This window comes from Haliotis cracherodii, unplaced genomic scaffold (assembly GCF_022045235.1).
Source record: "Haliotis cracherodii isolate W230 unplaced genomic scaffold, xgHalCrac1.p SCAF_5, whole genome shotgun sequence".
Classification (NCBI taxonomy): domain Eukaryota; kingdom Metazoa; phylum Mollusca; class Gastropoda; order Lepetellida; family Haliotidae; genus Haliotis; species Haliotis cracherodii.
The window spans coordinates 52,788,376-52,803,940 of record NW_027266308.1 but is presented as its reverse complement, the minus strand read 5'-3'; the positions used below and the strand labels follow the sequence as shown (position 1 = coordinate 52,803,940).

The 15,565-nt window shown below is 39.4% G+C and overlaps 1 protein-coding gene across 1 annotated transcript in view; it reads right to left on the bottom strand.

Moving 5' to 3' along the window:
- Positions 1-7,049: 7,049 nt before the first annotated feature.
- The window catches only part of LOC139444267 (neurogenic locus notch homolog protein 1-like), a 33,771-nt gene continuing 25,255 nt past the window's right edge, over positions 7,050-15,565 (bottom strand). Inside the window, exons 30-46 of the mRNA XM_071225193.1 lie at positions 13,835-13,875; positions 13,413-13,456; positions 13,034-13,140; positions 12,565-12,705; positions 12,272-12,318; positions 11,980-12,087; positions 11,608-11,718; positions 11,293-11,318; positions 10,965-11,062; positions 10,126-10,317; positions 9,828-9,874; positions 9,201-9,223; positions 8,468-8,574; positions 7,895-8,032; positions 7,618-7,667; positions 7,340-7,447; positions 7,050-7,141 (exon numbers count right to left, since the gene is read on the bottom strand). Of these exons, the coding sequence (XP_071081294.1) occupies positions 7,050-7,141; positions 7,340-7,447; positions 7,618-7,667; positions 7,895-8,032; positions 8,468-8,574; positions 9,201-9,223; positions 9,828-9,874; positions 10,126-10,317; positions 10,965-11,062; positions 11,293-11,318; positions 11,608-11,718; positions 11,980-12,087; positions 12,272-12,318; positions 12,565-12,705; positions 13,034-13,140; positions 13,413-13,456; positions 13,835-13,875 (1,480 nt within the window). The remainder of the gene's footprint in view (positions 7,142-7,339; positions 7,448-7,617; positions 7,668-7,894; positions 8,033-8,467; positions 8,575-9,200; positions 9,224-9,827; positions 9,875-10,125; positions 10,318-10,964; positions 11,063-11,292; positions 11,319-11,607; positions 11,719-11,979; positions 12,088-12,271; positions 12,319-12,564; positions 12,706-13,033; positions 13,141-13,412; positions 13,457-13,834; positions 13,876-15,565) is intronic.

Genomic DNA, 15,565 nt, shown 5'->3' with positions numbered 1-15,565 from the left:
CTATCTACGAAGATGTCAATGAGCGTCATACTACAATTGCTCAAAGGTTGTTGTGTGATCAGGGGTACCACCTTCAAAAGCTTAGTAACGCTTTCAAGATGTTTTATCAGACCAAAAAAAACGATGGCTGATGCTATGTCCTATTTTGATTCGTACCATACCAAATGTTTCTTCAGGTGAATGAATTAACTTGTTTTTGCAGGTATTTGACACGGGTGTCATTGGGTCAGGATACGCTCACCTTGTGTCATAATGTTTTTATAAACATATACTGATGATATAGTCGGAATCATACAAGGATTACAGAAAGGGTATTGTCGCTTTTATTATCATAAAAGATTTTCAAAGCTCTGAATATTTATGCATAGATCTACATGTACATATGGAACTGTGGGTTCACTTGATTCTTTTATTTCTTGTTCAGGTGGGTAAATCAACATTTACAAGACATAAGTCAACAATCACATTAAACACGGTATGTTACTATTCTAAGAAGTTACCACACTCCCGTAACATTACCACACTGAATGTGATGAATCTCTCTTGAAAAACGCAATGACACTTCTTCATGGTGGCACACAATATTTATCTAAAATTGTAGCAGACAAGACTTATATATAGCATCTGTAAATATAATAGTGTTTGTCTCCTAACTCAGTGGTACATATTTTGCCGTGCACAGCACAGCACTGAATGGAAAAATAAAAGTTTAACATGGGCAAGAACATAAAAGATCAGCGTGAAATAAGATTGCAGTGGGAATGCACGTATATACACTTCTTTGGAATTAATACATAAATGTCCTATGGAAGTAACTGATTTGGATCGGACGTATAAGTAACTTGAATGTCAGCGATCCTCCGATGAAGTGCTTTTGCTGAGCCAATTTCGTTGGCCAGATGCAAGACACAGACCAAAAATGTCTCGAACAATAATCAAAGGGTGAAAATTGATGAAACACTTGAAATTCTGAAATTAGAAATCTACCTACAGTGCAGTTTATAAACATTTCCTTGTAAATCTTAATTGAATTTCTGTATAGTGATGTAAGTTCCCGGCGACCATGAATTGGCCATATACCCAATTGAGTTTCCAGTGTCTCTTTATGCATGTGATTTGGGATTTCTGCTCGGGTTGGCAAAGCCAAAACACGGGTATTTGGTCAAGAAGTTTAATTAATGCTTCTCGTATATCCCTGATCTGATATCGTTCAAAAATGGTCAAGTATCAAATCTCCTTCTATTGATTTACCTACCTGAACAAGAAGTAACAGAATCAGGTGAACCCACCTCAGCAGTTTCATATGTGCCTGTAGATATATGCATAAAGATTCAGAGCTTTAAAAATCTTTTATGATAATAAAAGCGACAAAACCTTTCAAAAATCCTTGTATGATTCCGACTATATCATTATTATATGTTTATGAATAACTATAAAATATAGTTATGACACAAGGTGAGCGTATCCTGACCCAATGACACCCGTGTCAAATACCTGCAAAGACAAGTTAATTCATTCACCTGAAGAAACACGTGACCATACGGTACGAGTCAACATAAGGAATAGTATCTGCCATCGTTTTTGTGGTCTGATAAAATATCTGAAATCTTCGTAGATAGATTTTGTCGATAATAGACAGAAAGCCCTGGACTACCTGTTGTGTCAGATTAGCGCACAAGAAAGCCTTCCTGAGATCTAGAGATTGTTTCGATCTTGTACTGTGTTGACACTCATTCCTGGCTACCAAGCTTCCCACCTGTTTAAAGTCTGAATGTCTAGATATCTAGTTGCCATGTCGACTTTCCATGCCAATAAAGACTTCCTCTCCCGAGCCAGACAGAAAGCCCTACCTGGACTACCTGTTATTCCAGATTAGCGCACAAGAAAGCCTCCCTGAGATCTAGAGATTTTTTCGGTCTTGTACTGTGTTGACACTCATTCCATTGAGACAACTACCTCGGTTCGTGGTTTCCTGGCTACCAAGCTTCCTACCTGTTAAAAGTCTGAATGTCTAAATGAACACGTCTGCATAATGTGACTGTGTATATGTATACTGAACCAAATTAAAAACTTCACAATCCTAAAATTTTAACATTTTGACCAGTTATCATTGTGGGCCCTTATTGTGTATTTAAACAGTAATGGCCATGTATTGTCTTCAGATAACTTCCGTTTTTTGTGCAGGTGAATCGATCAAAATCATGTGCACAGCACTATAGTGGCAAAAGTGGTTTTTCACGAGCAACTGGTCACGTGGCCATAATACCGCACGTGTTTTCAGCCATACTTGTTAGCAGTCATTAGCAACAAAAGAAATACACAAGAAAACAAAAGTCTTTACGGCCATTTGTCGTGCCACGCCTTTCAAATGTGCAACGTGAACGTGCCATCGGCATGTTGCAGACGGGAACGTCCGTAGCTAAATTCGCAAAGACGATGGGTTGTAGTCGACGGACTGTTTATGATTTACAGACGCCTCGGGTACCACCAGCAAACGGGTACCACCGCTGATCGCCCTCGGCCAGGTCGACCGCGTGTGACGTCACATCCAGAGGATCGTCAGATTGTCTTACGTCACCTCCGTAACCGATTTTTGACGGCTTTATCAACCAGAAATGAACTTTTAGGGGTAGACTGAGTGCATAAACTATTCGAAACCGTCTGAGAACTGCTCACCTTCAAGCACGACGTCCATACTGTTGGCCGATTCTGACTCAATTACTTAGACGTCAACGTCAATTGTGGGCACAGCGACACTTACGATGGACTCAGAGGAATTGGAATCAAGTCGCCTTCAGTGATGAATCCCGATTCAATGTTCGATTTGCTGATGATAGGGCGAGGATGTGGAGGCGCCGTCATGAACGTTACGCCCAGTGTTGCGTACAGGAAGTTGACAGATTTCGAGGCGGAAGTGTCATGGTGTGGGGTGCTTTCTGTGGCAATGCACGTTCCAGGCTTCTTGTCATCCGTGGCAACCTCAACGCTGATGCTTACCGCGACCAGGTACTGGCACCACAACTTCTGCCTTTTATGGCAGCACATGGACCCGGTTTGATCTTCCAACACGACAATGCCAGACCCCACACAGCAATTTTGACAAGGAATTTCCTTCAGAATGCGGGAGTCAACGTCATGGACTAGCCGTCAAGGTCTCCCGACCTCAATCCCATCGAACACGTCTGGGATGCTCTTGGCAGAAGTCTGCGCACTCTCCACAACCAACCATAGAATTTGCACAGTCTTGGCACCATTTTGCAGCAACAATGGCGTCGTCTTCCCAATCATGTGTTCACAAGCATCACAAGGTCCAGGCGTTGTGTGGCAGTTGTCCACGCACATGGTGGCCATACACGCTACCGAACTTGTGTGCCATCAGATTCCCGTGCTTGGGACTTATGATTTAAACTGTTGATGTTATTACCGAATACCGTAGGTGCTTGGAACAAATTATGGTTACCACCGTTAATTAAAATCCTACTTTGGTCATTAATGATTAAAAATTACATTCTCTGGTACATTTGTCCGTTGTATATCATATATGGGATTACTTTTAAAATGTGAAGTTTTTAATTTGACTCAGTATATATGGATATTGCAAGGAAAAATGATGAAAGTTAACTATCATGTATATCAATGTTTACGCTCATGTAGGTTATGTAATAAAACATCTGATATGGCGAACCCTGAACTATTTTCTCGTTACTTTGTACACGACCCCCTGTTAATCCCTTTAGGGATCCGTTCATAATCAGTTTCTCAGTCACCGTCCCAGTAATATATCTCTCTTTGCACGTATTTTGAAAGCTTAAAGTATTTATACAAATCTCCTTGCTGACATAAAGCGTTACGATAAAAGTAAGGAATCGATTGAAATGTAATCATCACTAGTATCACTAATCCATTTTGTGACACATAAATCATTCAGTTAAGTACTCAACGTTTTCTGAGGTTCGTGGGATAAAGAGAATGTCTAACTTCAAATGTTGTTAGCAACAAGTGAAGAACACAAGTTAGAAACTGTCATAGAAATATCTTCAAAGTCGTATTTCTGTTACATGTGAGTGGTTGTTGTTGAGATTGACACCGGAGGAATGAACAACGAAATGTAGGTCGTTGAGGTTATCATTTTGAGGGACAGAAGGGTGAGTGAGTTTTGCAAGGTATGTTGTACATGTGGTTATGGAAGTTTTCGAAAATTTTAAGATGATCGACCACGAACCTCAATTGCAAGCAGTAAGTGGGTCTGACGTTCAACTCTCTGAGTGTAGTTATGTAACTTTTGCGAACTCATGAGGTAACTTAAAGGGTTTTGAATTCAACAACCGAGAAGACGAACAGTCATTAAACATAACACCTGGTTTAATGGACTATGTTTTATTCAATTTTTGTCATGTATGACACATATTATGTCATATAACACAAATATTATGAAGAAGATTGGGATGTTGGACTGAGCAATACAATACATAAAATGCTGTTTCTGACATTCACTCGTTCCTAAAATATTTGGAATTTTTCAGGAGTGCCGAATCGAACGATGTTTATATTCAGCAGTTTGCTGTTGATCCCTCAAAGATAAAACGATTGCTGTGTTCTTTTTGGGGACAGGATCCGGCCGTTGGCTTCTCTCGATCTAAGAAAAACATCAACAATGAAATGAATCGTAAATTCAAAGCATAGTTCCCTTTTGAAAACGTTCACATCTTAAGTACATCACACAGATTTCTTGTTAACGGAAATGAATTTCTTAACCGATCTGAATTAATTATGCTTGTTCTACAAAGAAAAAGTTGGATTTGACGTCCGTTGAATAGTAGAATTTTAGTTTTCACATTGCACGTCATAAATCAGTTTGCTCTAGATATTACTACTTAGATGCACCCCACGAACACGCGCATAGACACGAACGAAAGATCATAACTATGGCGAAATTCGGAATGAAATCAACGCTACATTAACAACAGAAACCATAATTTGAATATGATGACAAATTCTCACTAGATTTACGCCTGAATGTCAAACATATGACCATACATTTACCTATATATGCCATATGCTTTAATATGATAAATACATCTGTTATGAAAGTCATTGTTTGAAGCTAGAAAATATTGCGTACTACTTCCGTGTCTAAATAATCGGATCATTGTACTGATTCAGTTTTGACCCTCTGATGACATATAACTTGATTAGGAAAGGCTATATCCACAGGTCACAACTTACGTGTGGTGGTACTAAGTTTGTACACAGAATGACTTCTTTCCGCCAGCTAAATTACAGTAGCCGAGTCAGAAATCTGCAACACAAAGCAAACTATTAAAAAAACAGATACAGAAATTCGGGCACCTAGAAAACCATAATACGCTTGGAATGAAATCATAATTCGACAGACATCAATGTTCAGGTATTGATATACATTGGCATGGATACTGACCATACTGGATCATATTGAACGTGGGGTGTCTGGTAGCGAACTAGTTATATCACGAAATAAGGAGTATTGAATTAAAATCTATCACATAATAACAGTGTTTACGATCATTAACCACAAAGTATTGAATTATGACTAGCGACATTATTGCAAATTATGATTAATTCTAATCGATGCACGTCTAAGTTATGCACGTTGTGATCATCACCTGAAAAAATAAAAAGGAAAACATAAGTAATCAACACATATTATATCACTGTCACGTGTAAATAGAGTAGCACAAATTCAGGCAAATACAATTCAGTGTTATTGGCAAATTCAAGAAACACATATAGATCATATATTCAAAACAAAATGATATGAAATGATGACATGAACACGAATGATGTTGATAAAAGTTGAAAAATGTACAAGTGAATTAGCAAACATTGAAATTCATACATTGAATACAAAATGCAAATAGCAACAGTTGGATATTATTTTTTATGTCTATCTAATTGCGTAATCCTTCAAAAAAAGAAAACAATTAACATCAGCACCAACATGCAATGCCCTTTGTAAAACGAGTAGGGTGGGGTAGGTGAGAAGAGGGGTGTGTGTTAACCTTTGCCGGATAGATAACAATAATTTTAAATTAAGATCGAGTAGTTCGAATTATTCAACCACTTTCACGCGGCACGAGGTATTAAAGCTATACCCTCCCGCATTCGACATATTTTAAACGAACGTTTACATGATGGGTTAACAACAGTTTCGCTGTCATCAGTGAGATCGACAAAGAGGGGTCTGCAGTATACACTTTGTGATGTTCTCAATAGTTTGCCCAGCGGATTTCACGAATGCCTTATTCTCTCTATTCAGACTTTCCTCTGCTACTTGTTATTACATGTTTGTATGGCAATTCTAAACGTTTCCTATATTACCGAGGCATTATTACACATCACACAGGTATGCAGCAAGTGTTATTTCTGTTTTCTAATAGACAGTAGGATGTAGGGAAATGTATATCATGTGCAATCGTGTATCGTACATTGGGATACTAATACAACAGGGTATATTCAAGCTTTGTCATTTTTGGGACGTTACTCTATCTACGGGGGTCAAACAAACTACAGCACCGCGTCAATGTTAATTCTAACATAACGGGTCTATAGAACACAGACGCTCGCTACAATATGATCACACTCTTCAGTGTGTTCATATTTCTATTGACATACTTTGGTCACAGTTCATTCCAGTGAAGCCCATACTGCACATGCAGACATAGGTGCCAGGCATAGGATTGCCAGCACCGAAACAGGTTGCATTGTGTTGACATGGCTTTTGCTTTGGCCTAAATTTCATTCATTCATATCCGTGTTATATCATTTTAGGTTGAATGAGAATTGTTTTGAACTTAAACGTTAATTTAACACAATTCATCAGGAACATGTAAGATATTTGCAGGAAACATGATTGGTGACATACGGTTTTGACACTTTGGGCCCGTGAAAACATCCTTGAACAATATTACCTATATAATGCATCTTTGGAATCAGTATTATAACTGCTTTACTGGATTAGTGTAATTTTGATACATAGTTGAAGAAATGTAATAATTACTTGATATTGCATATTAAAACTCACCTGTTTCGCAGTACAGCCCCGTAAATCCCGTCGAACAATGACACGTCCCTCCCTCAATAATACCGTGGTTTTGACAGGGATCTAATAAAAAGATAATCACACTGATGAAAACTAGTTCAATCATATAAAATGAATGAATGTCAACTAAAAAATCATTTTTTCAAACCTACATCTTCTTACTTCGAGATTGATCTTTAGTCATATTAAAATTATACATTCAATCAAAGATAGCATGAAAAACCTATTCATCACATCGTTATCTGACATGCACATTCTTACCACACGTAGGTTCCTTGAAGGGACTGTCACACAGACAGCTTGCTGTGTCGTCTTTCTCCAGGATACATGCACCATGAAGTTTATTGCAGCCTTTGGCCGAACAGACATCTGCAAACAAAAATGACGTAAATGAATATTTCGAAGACATTTTGATCGTTTTATACTTGATGATGGGCAAATGTAATCTCAAAATAAAAGTCATCATGTTTCCAAAACACTTTGTAATACCTGTATGTTCATGGTAACACATTTAAAAATAAGGTAGATCTGCTTCAAACCTGTTGGTGGTGTTGGTTTGGTGGAATAGCATCTTGGTTGTTCTCTTTGCCTATTGAAGAAAAGGAAAATGTGTATGCCATAATCTATGTTCAATCACAGTGAAGACCTGGTGGTTGTCACCATAAAACAAGACCAATTCAAAGGGTCGTATTATAATCACGGATTCATGTAGATCAATGATATTCTGTACATTGTTCTTTGGGCTGAGTCGTTTTGATTAATATGATTATTTTGTAGAAGTAACCCTTCGTGATTTAGGTGTTTGATCGAGCGTACCTAGCTTTGAGACAGGCTGTCGATGGATGCTGAGCAATTGCAGCAGGTACCGATACATCTGTGATACAGTCGGTCCAAGTTGTATCCTTTCTTGTAGGGAAGACATTTGCCGTGCTTGTATCTGTAGTGACTTGCGGGCTACATATGAACATACCAATACATGTATCAGCAAAAAAAACCCGTATACATTCGGACTAAGACGCGGACTAAGGAGCATGTTATAGATACTCTCATTGTTCCGCTTTTAACATTCCATACACATGTACCTGGTGAAGATTACTTTTCTCAAGTATACTTCAGGGTATGACGATCAATTTGGGATAGCCAAACAATGGAAGTGTCATTTCGTCAAGTTTGAAAGTCGTTTTAGTGAAGTGTTATCAAATGGGCAGCCAGGTGTATTTGAGTAAGTATGCTGGAACACGAATGAGTGAGTGAGTTGGGATTAACGCCGCTTATAACAGTATTCCAGTTATATCGCCGCGTGTCAGCTTAATTTGGGAGGAAAGTCCGAAGTGATGTAGGTCTCGGCGTTTATTGTCTATTAATACTGGAATTAAAGAAGCTACATACCATTGACCGCCATTATCAGGAAGTGTATGAAGTATCATGTGACAGTCCTTCCCCTGTGAACATCGTATGGTGCTCCCGGAAACAGGTGTAGGGTCATGGAAACTATCCTGTAGCGAAGAGTACATAGTGTTACAATATAAGGGTAGCGCTATTTTTCAGGGCATTATCATTTGCAGAAGCCCGAGGTCTTCTATTAATTGCCCGACGAAGGAGGTCAGTTGATTGACCGACGGCTTCTGCAAATGATAATGCCCTGAAAAATAGCATTACCGTTATTATAGCTAAAATGGATGGAATTTTGTATTGAATAAAAAGAACAACAATATCGGTTTGGAAACATTTACTGCAATCAACACAAATGTCACTGACCCACTTTTACCAATATGGAAACATCTTAGAACAAACCAGATGACGTCACTATTTAACGTGACGTCACCTATACCTACCCTGTGACGTCACCCAACAACGGGCGTGATAATGGCCCGTCGTCAAGCCACATGAGGTCATTATCAAGTTACGGTGGACCGCTGATTCTTGATAACATGCGGGCGGTTTACTGATAATTCTATCCATTTTAGATATAATGTACATTAACCTACAAAGGATAAACCTTGGGTATATATCCGAAGATATTTTAAGAACGAAATCAGGATACCTTTGTGATATGTCGAAAATGACCCAGCATGCATTCTACTTCGAATTGAACGCTCAGTGTTTCGCGCGGAAAACTCACCTTTGACACTGGTGTTGTTGTTCCTGAAACGCACAATTTATAGTAAATCATATGTAGGATCTACTAGTATTCATTCATACCAGTACGTTTGATAGCAAAACGTTTACAGAGTTTAAGATCTTAGATTTATGTTTTGTCCCATTCGCTTAAGCGGGAAATGTACAAATCATTTCAAGGGAGTATCAAAGCTTGCATATGAGTTTTCCATCTCGACAAAATTGTAAAGTTGTCTTTGAATTAGACTTAAACAGATGGACAAATTTGTATTCTGATTGATATTCCAAATACAACCGATCAGATTATTAAACTCTGTTATGATAAATACACTTAAAATGATACTCTCCTTCAATTACAGACACACTTTAGCTTTACAAAGTTGTTTTTATCAATATTTACATACCTACACGTTTCAAATGTATGTCTTGAATTGTATTTTGTTGGACGAATATACTGGCTATTGTGTTGTGTGACTTCAAACAGTCATAGTCGAATAATTTAAATTTGATGCTTGTCTGTAATTCAATATACTATAAGTGACAATCGTTACTAATTTCGTTATGTGGGAACTGCGTATAATTAGCTTGTTTGACACCATATAAATAAATCTTTAGTAACTATATATCTTACCAGTGTCAGTAACGTGAAGATGGTAGCAGACTGTATCGGCATTTGCGCTGTAAAAATATTTAATATTGATAATAATCATAAATGTATACATGAAAGAACCAAACAAAACCACAATATTTGTAACTAAGAGATTAGTTGTATTCACGTATTGCTTGCATTCTGTCAGCCTTCTGTAACCACTGCAGAACAAGGAATGCTGTCGTCAGAAAAATACGTTACATTCATGGGCCTTGAAAGTGTCTCTACTTTAACGCAAAGAAATTCCTGTCAATTCATTAACAGTGGGCATTGACTGTACCTATAGACATCCGTTGTATCGCTTCCAGTTTTGACACACATTTTTTTCTCGCCAGCCTCGGTTGGTGTAATGTGCATCTGACTCGTGTATAGGTCTTGACGTCCTGGCGTGTCCCTATCCTTTGCTGGGAGATCTGGCGACTGGACGGTTAGTCCATTACTGTGAGGGCCAATCTTAATCACTGGAACTGGTCTGGAGGAGAATAAGCACAATGATGCAAGCTAATTCATTGGTATACTTGTCTTGATTAAGAAACTGATTGTGAAATACTGATATGAATGTTATACTGTATACATGTCATACACTGTTATAGACTGCATATAATGAGTGAAGCCCATTTCTGGTGTTCCCCGCCGTGATATTGCTGGAATATTGCTAAAATTGACGTAAATTCAAACTCACTCGCTCACTCATAGACGGCATAACAAAATTAGGCGTGTATGGGAAACAGTCTTAATCTCAATAACTCATGCATTCATCATCCTTTCAGCGGGCAAGGTAGCCAAGTGGTCTGAGTCGCCGCAATTCGCTGGCAGCGTTATATTCCTTAGGCGTGCCAGAAATCTATGAAAGTGGGTTCGAATCGCAGTATCGTCCTGATTATGTTTTCTGGGTTTGTAGGCACCAAAACCATGGTTTCACCAACGTGGCAAACGTCTGAAACACTTTGGGGTTTCCTCATATGTGAAGCGGACATGCCATGATATAACTGAAATACTCATTAAGGTGGCGTTAAACCCAACTCACTCACTCATCCGTTTAGCCGCACACACACACACACTCCCTACCAACTGATCCCACAATCAGACATAGAAATACCACTGTAGTAGTTGTGTTACCCTTGTCCTTTTGAAATGGAGAGTGGAATTGTGCAGGTCTGATCTTTCACACAGTTGAAAACTCCGCCATTTTCGATGCTTGCACCGGTAAATGTAGGCTTCATGAAATAGAATCAACCATGTTACAAAAGTATTCAGTTGTTTCAGAAGGAAAGAAGGTATAGGCTACATTCAACTTACTTACTACCGAGCATAATTTTTGTTTCACAGGCAATTACATAATTGATTCTTTGTGCAACCAAGTAACGTAGCACACGCGGTTATTGTTTTTCAAAAGAATAAATGAAAATTAAAGATATGTTTACAGAAACTGAAAAAAGTATATTACCTTCTGATGAAGAGGGACGTGTATGCCTGAAACAAAGTTTAAAAATATAAATAAATGAATAGTCAAATATAAAATGATGCTGAACTGAAGCAGACATTACAGACACTTAGTATCGATAAAATGTAATCGTTGCAGATAAACGCTTACAAGAACATGCATGTACAAGTAGCTTAAAAATATTATACAATTTCATTGAAGATTAATATGTTTGCCACATCCTCTTAAACGATGGCTTAAGTGTTCTTGTCATGCAAAACAACTGCAAGTATGTACTCCCTGGAGAGCCTATCAAACTTGGACTTTTGAGCTGTGTACCTGTCTCACAGTTGACGCCAGTGTAGCCTGTGGGGCAGTGGCATATCGGATTCTTCCCGTCGTTCTCACACGCTCCATGGTTCTGACATGGGGATGACTTGCAGGGCGTCTCTGGAGTGTACATTCATGTATACTTTTCACAAAAAGTCATTTCTTATTACCTTTCGGGTCTGACAAGTGCTTTTAAATTAAGCTTATCATCTCGATGTACTTATTTCTGACTCTTGTAACGTAGCATGCAAAATGTAGAATGGAAGAATAATGTGCTCTGAGTTACTGTATAACAGTGATATATATTCGTAACATATATGTAAGTACAATGTAATATTTTTGTAATCTAATATTATTTTAATCTTATGTCACATTAGATACCTGTGTTACAACTGTCTCCCGAATGGACATCGTCACACAAACACGTGCTAGTGTGGTTTGTCTCGACAATACACACCCCATGACCACACGACGTTACTGCACAAGGTTCTAGAACAGAAAATATAGAACATGTACCGGCATTGTCTTTTCAATAAAGATACACGTTCTGTTCCCGTGCTGTCAGTACAAGAAACATACTTGCTGTTTGTACCTGTAACACTAATGAGATGGCTTTTTATCTCTGATGGAAGAGTGTTAGTTTGATCCCTTGACTGAAATTGAATTAACTTACTGGATGCGTCAGGATCAACTTTGAAACAGCGAGGTGGGTCACTCGACCTGAAAAAAGTAATCGATTTGTCTTAAATATATTACACGTGTTTAATCTTTCAAATACTCTGAAGTGACACGGCAGCAATAAACAAAGCACTGAGAACATGCTATGGAATAAGTTCCCCACAGCCTGATAGTAGGCTGAACTGATTAAAACTGTAATAGACGTGCATTTAAAATTCTTCGCAGAATGTCCAATAGCGGTTCAGAAACATCAGGCATGACTCCTTCCAGTACAAAAACTATTAATACCTTGAGTTTAGGCATATCTGATGATCCCCTGTCTTGGAGTCGGGTGTTATGAGGACATCAGTAGCGCACGTCCCTGTGAGCGTCTTGGTAGGAAAGATATGTGTCTCTACGCCTTCCGTATTCCCATAACTAACCTGAGGACTGTAAACACCGAGTTGAACTGTTCATATTGTAATAAAGAGCACCAATAGTTACGCCAATAGTTTGGTAACTTTAAAACAACAAAATGACTTAATTTGGATTTCCAACGTTTAAATTCTTTTGACAAAGAACTCTTATCATTCTTAGTAAATTGTCTATGTTATGCAATTAAGGTAATACATAAAACGAAAGGGTCTGAGTCTTAGATTTGTTTTTAACCATCAAAGAAGATACAATTTAAACATATTGGGCTCTCTCAAACCAAGTCTGGGCCAATATTTAGGCGATGAGTACAAACGAGAACATTCAATACAACATGTTAACGTACCATTTGTTCCCTGTAGTTGGTTTGGAGTATACTAATAGGTGACAGTTGTCGCCAGCAGCACACGGAACTGTGCTCCCATCTGTGGGAGTTGGAGCTTCGAAGTGGTCCTGGAAAATACCACGGCTTAATTTGTATCCATCCGAAACATGGAACGCTATTAAATCATTTTACATATAACGAAGGATTATGTTAATTATTCTACAAATATCGCATCTAGGCTCGATGGTTGACAGTATAAACAACGATCCATGCATTCGTGGTGCATCTCAACCATCCGATTTTTATTTTCCACGGCTCATAGAATGTATGTCTAGTGTAGGGCACTTGTCACCTGTACTGTCCCGGAATCATCCAGCGTGCTCTCATAGCTTTAACTTACTGTGCTTGAAGTTGTTCCCGATCCTGATCCTGAACCATCACCTCCTAAATTAAGTTTAAATAAACGCTGGTTACTTGACGTAGATGAACACTAGTACAATGCTTATACATTTTGACAATAACCAGTGTCAGAGTTCCAATATTATAATATTACATATGATTTATGTTTACTTGGAGGCATTAAAATAAAACTCATGGTCGTTTAAAGGTAATGGAAATAGGAGTCAATGACATCATTAATGCCCTGAATGCAGACGGTACAATTATGTACCCAACACAAAGTCTGATTATGGAAGATTGGTGAATAGCATAAAGTATGATGACATGACGTTGTGAATCTCCGGTATACAACGTGCTTATGGCCTGGTTGGCAGTAATACTTCGTATTGCGATTTTGCAATATATAATAATAGATTATAGTACCTGGTGGCGTCACGTTGACATGGTAACAAGTAACCTGATCGCTGGAAAACAGAACATCAGCGAATGTGTGAAAAAGTAATATATTGTTGTGCAACGTGATATATGTATATGTAAGAGAAATAATTACCGTCCATTGATTTTCACGTTATTCATAGCAAGTAAAAAAATTGCGTGCGCCTGATTTGGCATGCAATCTTTATGGGATTTGTGAGACTCTTTTATTATCACAAAGGCCTTAGTGTATAAGTACTAGATTTGTATTAGAACAGATACAGCACGCAAACAGAACAGAATATCTATCTTCCTATCGATACACAGTCATTATATTATTTCTACCACTTATGATTAATCACGATATCTCTCCTCCGAATAATGTTACATGTATCACACATACACACGCGCACACGCACGTAAACGTACAAGATGAGTAATACATTTGCTAACGTACGTGTATGCTATTCCTAGTAAAATCCTGGATATTTTTTATATTTGTATATTTACTGCTTGTTCTATTTACTAGTGTTCAGAGAAAAGAGCTGTGTGAAGGTCTTTGCTTGAAGAAGTTGCTCCAACTAACTGAGAGACCAACCAATTGCAATCACGCAGCTCCCACGTGACCAAAGGAAGTGACGTCACGGATCCTCACATTACTCTGGAGTCCGAAACATCGGAAGGCATCGTGGGGAGGTAGATCTGCGATGGGTGGATCCCTTTAGACGCAGTAATGCAGGATAGATATACAAATATAAAAAAATATCTAGGATTTTACTAGATTGTTTACTTATCCTGCATTACTCCTTAATGCATCCTTATCGGACGGAACCGGAGGAGGGCATACCTTCAGATGTGGACTTTCATCTTTATTTCCAGACTCTGTACCCTAGCCAATCCTTGGCAATGTGGGCGGCTTCGGGTGGCCACTCCATGTATGGGAACCTCCCATTCCCTAAAGCCCGTCCTCGGCTGTGGTTGGCATCAGGTGACCACTCCATCTATGGGAAACTCCGTCTCCCTCAGGCCGTCTTCGGCTGTATGGTCGGTCTGGATGGCCATTACATGGAAGGGAAGAGAGTCAGGTATGCGTTGTGTCCTGGTACTGCGCAGCCTGACAATAACGATCAGGTAGGTCGAGACTGGAGCCGTATGCAAATGAGGCATGAACTCTCTAGTCCAGGGCTTACAAAGGCCGGCTCTGCACTTGGAGGCGTGGTCAATGAGGTGTAGTAGTGGTGACCTGTTGGGCCACTACTAACGGACCTAAGCTGTGCGCGCCTTGCACATCCTCCAATGTGACGTCTCGCCGGTAGTGACTGGCGAAGAACGTGTTGGGTCGACAGAAACATCCTTCCATGATGGAGCGTAGAGGGCAGTTGCTGTGTAGCGCCATGGTGGAGGCGACCGCCCGGATCTCATGCGGGTTGTTGGAGCGTGGGGGATCCAATCCCGAAACCTTGTAGGCCTGGAGGATGATGGCTCGTAGTCAGAGGGCGATCGTGTTACGGCTGACTTCCGCTTGCGAGGTCGCAGATACCGGTACGAAGAGGCGTCGTCGTTGCCTGCGGCGTTCCTTGGATCGTCGGATGTAGAAACGAAGCGCCATAACCGGACATAGACGGATCCACCAGGTGAAACAATCGGAACGTCTGTTGAATGAGCGAGGTCGAATGAGTCGTTCCTTGGTTCTGAAGGCGCCATACGCCGGTGATGTTGTTCGTCGAGATGGAGAGCCGG